This window comes from Nicotiana tomentosiformis, chromosome 3 (assembly GCF_000390325.3).
Source record: "Nicotiana tomentosiformis chromosome 3, ASM39032v3, whole genome shotgun sequence".
NCBI lineage: Eukaryota > Viridiplantae > Streptophyta > Magnoliopsida > Solanales > Solanaceae > Nicotiana > Nicotiana tomentosiformis.
Window position 1 is genome coordinate 117386374 of NC_090814.1, and position 10298 is coordinate 117396671.

The following is a 10298-nucleotide window of genomic DNA, read 5'->3' on the forward strand; positions in this document are numbered from 1 at the left end:
TGAATTTATACGTAGTTCTAAGGATACGTGGTATAACTTGGTACAAATTGAAAAAATAAGTAAAGATATATCGAATATTAACCGTAAAAAGAATAAATACAAACCCAAATTGAATAGAGAGTGATTGATAAGAAAACAAGATGAATCAATATCAAAGCCCAAAAAAGATAATATTTGCTTTATGTAAATCTCAATAGATCTGAATGTGTGAATGAATCAATGGCCCTTTTTACAGATGTTAACCACTCTTAATATAGTGGGGGAATCCTACTTTGGATATAATTAAAAATACACAGTGGGGATCCCATGATAGATAAGTGAATAAGCTTTTTCTTGATTCAGGCCGTGATTTCTGCTAAAATTCTCTCCCCAAATGCGGTTATAACAGCTTTTTTGTTCCTTGGCGCAGTCTCTATCTTGGCCAGTCTTGGTACCGATCGATTTCTAGGTCTCGAGCTCGATTTTGACTCGATCTCGGTATTGATCGGTCTCTGGGTCTCGAGCTCGATTTGGACTCGATCTCGGTATTGATCGGTCTCTTGCTCTCTAGCTCGACCTTCCAACTTCACATCACAGCTCGATATTATAATGACGAACCTCGATCCATCATGTTCCAATCTTGATTGGTCACACGAAGGGCAAACTCGGTTTTGACCGTATACAATAACCAAAAATAATTCAAGATGTTTGACATCGGTCACCGAAAAAGATTCCGTATTATAAATAGGGGGAAATTATTAAAGCATTCAAAAATAGCATATATTTTATTTTTAATTCTGCTATAAAATCGAATTGTTGCAAAATGAGTATTAGGAAGTAGTATATATTTGATAGAAGAAAATAAGTGGGCCGCTTGAGTTCTTCTATTTTTCCCTCCAAAGTTCAACCCCGTGTCTCTAGCCACGAATGAACAAGTGAATAGTGCCACGTCATCGATAACCATTGGGTTGTGGGGACCAACTTTCAGGCGCGCACACATATATTTGCTGAACTAATGCAAAACCCAAACACAAAAATCGCCCCATCTAGTCGCTGCTTTGTTATATAAGACGTGGCAATCTCATAGTTCAATCCGTTTCTCAGGGGTATAATAGTACTTTCACCCAACCACACAACAGAACTTTCAGTTCATAACAGACAGCTGCTGAGGGAAAAAAACCACCTTCCCATCTTTCTCTTTTACTTCGGTCCGAAAACCTTAAAACACACAACTCAAGTTGAATGCTTTAACGAAAACCGCAATGGACGCCGACGAGGTAAACCCCCACCGCCCCATTCCGATAATCCGGTCGGATTCTTAACTTATTCAACGGCGGCGCAACCGCTTCAACCACTACTTGAACGTTTCAACTACCTAACCTGATTTCTTTAACCGTTTTTAAATTTTTATTTTTGTTTTTATTTGACAACTTTTGCAAAAAATGGGGATCGATACTGATCATCTTTTCGGTTTACTTTTCTAGTTGCAAATGTGATTTTAGTTTCATTCTGATACTCTTTTGGTGTGTGCTTGGATTTCTTTTTTTTTTTTTTTTTGAAATTTTGATTTATTTTGTCGCAGAGACTGACGGCTTTGAAGAGGGCGTATGCGGATATAATACTGAACACGGCTAAGGAGGCGGCGGCGAGGATTATGTCGTCGGAACAGAAAGCTGTTAGGTATAAGCAGGAGCTCAAAGTGGCAAAAGAGGAGGCGCTTGGTATGCTGCTGCGTCTCAAACAAATGATGGATTCTAAGGTGAAAATTCCGCTTTTTCTTGAAATGGGTTTTTAGTATATTTTTGAGTATGAGTTGTCTAGGCTCTTATTCTCTTCAATGTGCGTTCATTTGGGCTTGCTGGGTTGGTGGATTGCAATTGATTGTTCCAGTAAAATCAGTCAAGGGATCTAATTTTTTTCTAAATCTTTTTCTCTGTCTTTATTCATTGATAACTAGATAATCTGTTAATGAGTTGATTGATGTTGTGCTTAACACAGATGAGCGCTTTATTGATGCGCTGGGCAATCTTAATGCAATAAAGAGATATTTCTGGTTTTGGTAATGCGTGAAGAATTATCAAAATGCAATCATATTTTGGGTACCTGAAAATATGATTGTCTCTCCTGGAACTGATCTTCTTTCCCTTACTTTCAGGCTCCCTTGATGGAGACAAGACATTTCCAAGTTGTGTGTTGTAACCTAATATTGTAATTAGGTCAATGTGTTGCTTGCGTACTCTTAATGTTTCTTTTTATGATTCTAACAATGCTGTTTGTTACCCTTGTTTTCCTCTCCTGTGAGTTCAATCTGCTTTTAAGGAGATTCAGACAAGAATAAATGTTGTGCCTTGTTCATATTTACTATTTGTATCTAAATTCGTTCTACCTCAATTCTACATTTTTCTTCAAGATTTGTATTATTTTTTGTCACATGAAATGCTGACAAGCTTATATATTTATGATACTTTGTTAACATCAGCGTTATGTTTAATGTTGGCCTGAGATGAATGGATAACAGGGTCAGTGAGGATTCATATAGCCGACCCTAACTTGTTTGAGATTGCGGCATAGTTGTTCTTGTTAACTCCGGTGTTCTCAATTATGCTTATGTGAAAACATAGTTGCATTCATTTTTCTTATACTTGGTCCCAAAGTAGTAATTGTGGTTTTCTTCTTTCTTCCTATTGATTTATGTGATGCAATCATATCTGTTTGTCTTTTTGAGCTGCTACCTTAGTTAGAGGGATTTACCTCAGTTCATACATGGGTGGAGTACAAAAACTACAAAAAAATTACTTGGAAATGATGTGATATGATGGCAAAAGCAGGAGAAGAGAAGTGCAATTGAAGTTAAAAAACTACTGAAAGTTGGACAATAAGATTAAAACTTCAATTACCCCCCCTAGTATTATTGGATTGGTTATGATTTCACACTTAAATTATCCTCACTCCATCAAAGGTTTCGCGAAGGCGATGTGGTTGAAATATCTGCTTATACTCCACTCCCTTAAGTATGTCCAATATTATCACAAAACTCATGTCCGTACTAATAACTTACACTAGCTTTTATGTCATTTTTCATAGCAGATGGATTGTATTCCATTTCAAAATAAACCTGTTAGTTTCAAAAGGTTTTTACTTTTTACTTAATGTCCACCTGGTTGTTCTTATCTTTCTCTTGAAACTTAGTATGCTGCAGATGCTGAAAATATTTAGGTAATTGAAGGGTGGACTTTTAGATTTCGAAAATTCTGGAGACCTACTTCAGTAGAGATGCTATACATTTTGAAGTTTGTGTCAAAACACAATTAAGTGTATGTCCACACATCTGTCTTACCCTCCTTCCCATTCCTTTGTGTGGCCCTGAAAATCAGCTTTTATGGTAGAAGTCATAAGCTTTACATTTCTTGGCCGGGTGTGAAATAATCTGCTCGAATGGTACTAATATTTCCTCCTGAAGCAAAGTGCCACGCTCTCAACTATGGATCAGACTTATTTACCTGCATGCCCTTTTTCTTTTCGAGGGTTGACTTACCAAAACGGTAATTTGTCAACTGTTGGCTACACAGAGTTTTGGGTTTCTTCCTAATAAAATACAAGCTTCTCTGTATTTAAACTGATAGTTTCTTGTTGTTTTCCGGAGTTGTAAAACAGTATAACATTGGGTCCAAATTAGAGTTTTTGTGTGGCACCTGCCAAATGGAATAGTTCCTTGCTGAATGTTGTGGAATATGAAGTTGGGCCTGGGATAAAACAGTCCCTGCAGGCTAAATGCTTGAGAACTTGTTTGATGTTAATGTTTTGGGCTTTACATTGGATTAATTCTATGTAATTTCATACACTTGGAAGCTTCATTTAATATTGAATGTGTTCTGACATCTAGAATATGGTTTTTCTTTTCTATCTTTTTGGGACCTCTTATCTCTTTAGCCAGTGTTGATCTTGAACAAAATGTTTTCTATCTTTTTGGTTCCTTCTATAAACCCAGTAAATTTGTTTAGCAGCACTGCCGCTCAGATATAAGGTAAGCATCTTTAGCAACCATTTGGAGGCATCAGTACTTAAGAGTCCAAACTTCACAAATGCACGTAGAGGTGGAGTGCTCCTCCTTCTGAGTGTTACAAGTATAAAATGGTTAACCATCAATTAACTTACAAAGTTTGATAAATCGATTTACCATTGAAAAGGATATTAGCCATTAATAGCAAAGTTCAATATGTAATACTACAACATCAATTATTAATCAAGATTAACATACTACAAATGAAATGCGATAAATATCAAGAGAGATTGTTGGATTGTTTGATTCAGTGCTTGGTTGTTTTTAAGATCGTCGTTCCAATTATTTACCTAACAATCCAAACTTAAACTGGGGGATTTTTTTTTTGGGGGGGGGGGGGGGGGAGAGATTTTCTTCAGCTGTTTTGTTTTATTTCTTATTTCTCATTGTTTCTAGACTTGCTTTGTCTAAGCAACTGAAGCCCTTTGTTTGAGATAACTGTATTACTTTCTTCTTTCTTTCTTTAGTGTTAATTTTAGTACTTCCCAAAATATTTAAAAATTTGAAAATGTATTCCATATGTGCCCGTCAAGTGCATGTTACTTCAATTAGAAGAGTCAGAATCGTGAGAGGAAATGAAGTTCTTAATTTGAATTATATTCATTTTTTGGAGTGTCAGTGACACATTGGTAAGAAGAATCTTGATATGATGCTTGCCTCAAATGTTGCATATCCTTCTTCTTAGAGGTATGAGTTAACTGAGCAACACAGTTAGCAAGTGTGGACTATAGTGCGGTACTTAAAGGAACAGGGAAGTGCTTGGAGTAGTAGAAAACTCCTTTTGTACTAATAAGAGGAACATTTTGTTTTTTCGTGTATTTTTGGAGATAGGACCAATGACTGGATACTCTTTGTAGAAAAAAATGTTGAAAGAGACTCTACCTGTTATCACATCAAATATTATATAACCAGCCAGCTTAGTTCCATCCAATTTTAGGAACTACTTAAATTCTTACTTACATGTAGGTGAGATTTACATTTTCCCTTTTTCTCCCTGATTAAACATGTTCCTTACTAGTCCTTCACGTGTTTTCTAATTTATTTTCTTATTATTTTATTTTTTCATTTTTGACAGATTAGTGAAGCAGAGTTGACGTCCTTGAGTCAACAGAGGAAGATTGAAGAACTTGAAGCTCAACTTCAGGAAGCAGAAGATATTGTCAATGATCTCAGAGTAGATCTTAGAGAAGTTCAGGCTGAACTTGAGAGGGTGACCAGCTCCGAAGAGAAGGAAGTACAGAACTTAGGGAAAGATGACACTGCTACTCCTGTAGAACTACCTGAGGAAAACATAGTTGTGTTGCCTCCAGAATCTCAGAAGGAGTTTTTGACAATTTCTGACACCAAGGCTCCGAATATGAAGCAGAACAATCAGGGCAATCAGTCATGTAGCAAAATGGTTCAAATTGGAAAACCTTACGTTGCAGGTCCAGATTTACCCTCTATCATTTTGAGAAGCAAAGTGCCAGAGTTGTACCGAAATGGGTGTACGCAGAGAATTCGTGCTTGTGAAGGAAACCTTTTAGATGGAGATATATCTGTTTCCAAACGAGAAAATGAGAATGGTGATGGAATAGATGAAGGTGAAAGGATCTGTTCAGCACCTAATCATAAGGTTGATGATGCGGTTAATCCAGAGGAAGAGTTTCAACAAGCAGATGACTTGCTTAGCAGCTGGCACCTTTTGAAATCTTTTCGCCGGAAAAGAAGAAGAGCTGTGAGAAATAGGAAAGTCGATTATTCTTCACCAACAAGCAGTTCTGATCATTTCCTGAATGTTGATAAAACGTCGAACACTGGTGGCTTGAGAGCTCACTCCAGTACTGCCGGAGATTGTCCTCCTGATGAAGATCCTTCTCAGGTGGGACAGAGCTTGTCAATAGAAAAGGCTGAACCAGACATGAAGCTGGGATTGACTGAAATGGATGGAACTGAACTACAGTCTGCTGAAACTTCTGGCGTTCTAAATGCAACAGTCAGGGATGAGTTAGTGATGGCAAAGATAGATCCTCCAAGACAAGGAAGTAGATATTTAGAGAGTTTAGAAGTTCCTGTTTACAGAACCGATCTTGAAAACATTAGCCGTCAGTTATTTAACTCAGAGTCAAAGACATCTGATGCAAATGATGAGGTTCCTAGCCAAACTGTGAATGATAGAGTCATCAAATACACCTTTCAAAGAAAGAGGAAGAGAGAATCGTTGAGTGTATTAGAAGAGAATGCTCCAATCGAGAAGATCTCTTCAAAGGAAATAAATGGAGAGAAACAAAATGATCTGGAGCCAAATATGTCAAGTTCTGTGACAGAATCATCACGAGACAGTCGCCGAGTGGCACAGGTTGCACGGCAGGTTGGTTATTCGCTTATTTTGTCCTCATAGATGTTTTTTATGCATGTCGATGTTTATGCATGCATAGATGTTTATATATATACTTGCGGTTTGTATGAATATGACATGCATATTGCTGTTTGTATGAATATGCTTGGTGTTTTTCTATTGGATGAAAAAGAATTCAGGACATCTTTAAAAAGATTAGCAGCTGATATAATAATAGGTATCGCATTTGGCCGTATTGTTCTAGTATCTTGCTAAATTGCCAACATCTCTGATGTGTAACTTCTAACTCTCGAGTTTTCAAAGATTTTCATTTTCTGAAAACTCCTTTTTAAGGAACGGCAAGGTTTGACCCCCCTCATCACTTCTACCTTGCTCTTTATTCTTTGGGAGAAACTAGCGTAGTCATTCAATTACATGGTTTTTATCTTATTTCAAAAAGTTGTTCCTGAAGAGTGTTGGTGCACATCAAGAGACCCAAAGTTGGTGAACCAAATGTTTGTGATAACCAGTTAGGTTTCAACTATGGTCAGAAAGTTGTGTTTCAGGGCATTACCAGTTATTCAGTTTGTCACGAGTTCCTCCTCCAGCTATTATTGTGTGGCTAGTAAACCCTTAAATTCTTAGAAGACTAAAGAATTATGCATACTCAATGAGTGATTTTATGCACATGAAGTTTCTCATTATGGAATAAAATATTTCCACCAGGATAGAACTTCCAAGGAACTTTTTAGAGATTATGAAGGTATGAAATCAAATGTTTGCTACAAGTAGCAAGTTTTAGCTGGTTTGAATGTTGAGGGTGTAGTATATTTAAGTAGCGCTAGCAGGTCGTCTTGATGTTCTTCTCATTTTCACTATACATTTATGTGCTGCAAAGCTTGATAAACGCCGATGGTTACTCGCTCCTGGTTGCTCATCTTCTCTATTTGTTTTTGGCAGCTAATTTCTTTGTCAGAGAAGAAGTGGTGGCAGTGAATAAAGAGTTCACGTCTTCTGTGGTGAAACATGACTAATGGCATCTGGCACAAATTCATGAGCTCTACCTTTTGCAGATCATTCATGAAGAATTTGACGGATAAGGAGTAAGAGTTGTTAATTTTAAGGCATGGCATCTAACAACATTGTATTGTTCGGATGCTGTCGAACTAAGTTACTATATAATTTTCAAACTTAGACATTGTTCAGCGTTACTGTTTAATTATTTTTTATATTGAATCTCAATATTCAGATACATCATTTGGTTCCTATATATAGTGGTTACTTTGATGACTAGTAAGCTCCGTCATACCAAATAGCTGCTGATTTCTGTGTTTCTGGGTCATTATTGAATTGCTTGAAATTTGTGAAAAATTGGTCAATCCGTTGGTATCTGTCTGTTAGTCATTTGAATAAACATGACGCATTATTTCTCGTACAAGTGATTCCATATACCAACCCATTTAAAAGCTAAAACAAAGAATGAAAGGCAAATAAGGTAAAGCATATTGTGAGATAAACCCTGAAAATGAACACCTACTTATGGACGGTTTAATAAGGAATGATAGTAATTTGATACTAACATTTTTCTTGCTTTCACAATTAAGATACTGATGCAGTACAAGATTTTCTCTTTTTCCTAAGTGACATGAAGCACCAAAAAAAAATTCTAAAATTACACATCACAACTCAACAAACGCTGCAAACCTTACCTCTTAAAAAAGGGATTCTTTTGGACTAAAATATGCATCAAACGACAATCACTTTTTCATAACCTTATTACATTGAAGATAGCCTATTCACGTCAATCAATAAAGTACAGTAAGATTTTCTATAACAACATTCATATGTAACAACACTTTATTATTAAAATCAAGCTTTTTAGGAATCAATTTTTATATTATATTATAATATATGTTCTATATAACAGCACTTCGCTATAACATTCAAAAATATTCGTAACAAACGATACTGTTATATAGAAGTTTGACTATAAATAAATATATTTTGTGGACCAACATAAGTAAGTAACATATTTGTACTTGGGTTCAAAGTTCAAACATCCTCCTAGTCCTCGCGGATTTTGACCTTATACTAGTTGACCAAAACGACGGCACTTCTTGAAACGTGTGGCCCGACCGATTCGATCAAGTATAAACCAAAAACTTTTTTTTATTATTTTAAATTCTCGTTCAGTTCTAGTTTTAGCTCGTCAAGGAATTGGGGGATTTCTTGCCCATTGCGAGAAGTTTGTGATGGGGGTGGTGGGAAAAGCAGGGGATTGGGCATTTAAGGCGTTCTCGGCAGGGCTGGGCGTTGCCACCATTTTCTTTGCTGCTTCTTTCTCCCTCAACGTCTATCGTGGTCTCTCTTGGCATAATCGCCAATCGGTAATCACTTTCATTCCCATACTTCTGTCTTTTTTTTTTCTTTTTGTTTCATAAACCCTAGACCTCTTTGATTTCAATTGTTTTTCCTTTCTTTTATTCTCTTTGTTTTTTTACCCCTTTGAAATTAAGTTCAAACATTACTAACTACACTGATGTTACAACTTCACATTCAGCAGGCTTTACTTTCTCTTGTTTGGTTATATGACAGAAATATCTACTTACTTATTGCTCTTCCATTTGTCTTATGATGGGAGATGTAGTAGTATTATGATTGAACTGCTGGGTCAATATATTCTGCAGCTCATATAAGATTCAAGTTTATAGTTTTTCATATCCCAGTCGTCTTTTTGAGGGATTTAAGGATAGTTCTGATCCTAAACTATCATTTACTGAAAGCACACACACAGTATCTCTAGGTTGCAAATGGGGTGCCACTTCTGCTTCAATAGTATGTTGGGTTTAGGTGACACTGCAGTCTGTGTTTTCAAGCATGAACTACTTATTGCACCCCCTTTAGCCTAAACATGTCTTAGTTCTATCCCGGAATCGTTTTGTTCTGGTATAGTTGGATAGTTGCTTGTTCCGCTCTTTTCATATGTACTAGTACTAAATTCTGATCAATTCCCAAATTTGTGTTTAAAAATTGAACGATGAATAGAAGTTCTAGATTTGGAGGGAAATTTTTTTTTAGACAAATCGTTGATGTCTGATATCATTTCCTTTCATTCATAGTATAAGTATGGTTGCTTCACAGTTGAATCTGTGTTACTGTCTCAGTTCCCAAATTTGTGCTCTTTGCTTTTGTTTTGCGTTCTGCTTGTGAACTCTTTTAATATTTGCCTTTCGTATTCAATGTTGATGTTAAATCTCTTTTCCTAGATAATTATATGCTTATATTGACATCTGACTATCAAACACTTTTTCCATGGTTGCAAGTCGTTTATTGAACTTTTAGCTCTACTAATCAGCTATTTGATATGTGAGCATTTTCTTCCTGTAGAGGATTGAGAAGGAAGGATCTAAAGTCCCGCAGCAGCAGGAATGATGGTTTTAGACGTCCTATACTTTATACCCCACGTTGCTAGCTGAGTTCATGCTGTAAGTTCTGAATCCTTTTAAATTAGAAATAACTTGAAGACGAGTATGATTTACACATTCTGTCATTGTTATTCATTTACTGTTGCTGGCCACATAATTGTGGAGTTGTAATTCTAAGTAGCTATCTAATTATAGCAGCTGCTGACTTTTAAAATGGAGTTGGAACAATGTTTGAAATTCATATGACGTGAATTGAAATTACTCAATTGGATTAAACTGATTACTCGCTTATGCTTTTTCTGGAAACCAAAGAAATGAAGAGAAAGAAGGAAACTTCTAAAGTTTCTTGGTTGAGTAGAAAATTAGGGAAGGAAATAAAGGAGGGTACAATTTTCCTCTTGGACCCGCAAAATTCCATTTTAAATTCTAGAAAGAAACGTCAAAATATTATTCCTTTTCTTTTGCTTGTTTTCTACCCAAATCAAAGTAAAGAGATTTACTCCATTAATTTTCTTGT

General features: G+C 36.2%; 1 protein-coding gene and 1 long non-coding RNA gene across 2 annotated transcripts; both read left to right on the plus strand.

The window, feature by feature from the left end:
• The first annotated feature begins 1033 nt into the window (after positions 1-1033).
• Positions 1034-7649, plus strand: LOC104094334 (uncharacterized). The gene is made up of 4 exons (XM_009600255.4): positions 1034-1256; positions 1562-1738; positions 5115-6389; positions 7317-7649. Exons 1-4 carry the CDS (start codon positions 1242-1244, stop codon positions 7350-7352), a joined length of 1503 nt encoding a protein of 500 aa, XP_009598550.1. The 5' UTR covers positions 1034-1241; the 3' UTR covers positions 7353-7649.
• A 782-nt stretch (positions 7650-8431) lies between these two features.
• On the plus strand, positions 8432-10061 carry LOC104094333 (uncharacterized). Its single transcript, XR_685854.4, has 2 exons — positions 8432-8743; positions 9744-10061. It is a non-coding gene; the product is annotated as an uncharacterized lncRNA (long non-coding RNA).
• Positions 10062-10298: the final 237 nt, after the last annotated feature.

Excerpts from the sequence above, each read along its gene's own strand:
- LOC104094334 (XM_009600255.4), top strand. Across the intron at positions 1,739-5,114 it reads AACAAATGATGGATTCTAAG|ATTAGTGAAGCAGAGTTGAC; the intron begins GTGAAAATTCCG and ends CATTTTTGACAG. Across the intron at positions 6,390-7,316 it reads TGGCACAGGTTGCACGGCAG|CTAATTTCTTTGTCAGAGAA; the intron begins GTTGGTTATTCG and ends TGTTTTTGGCAG.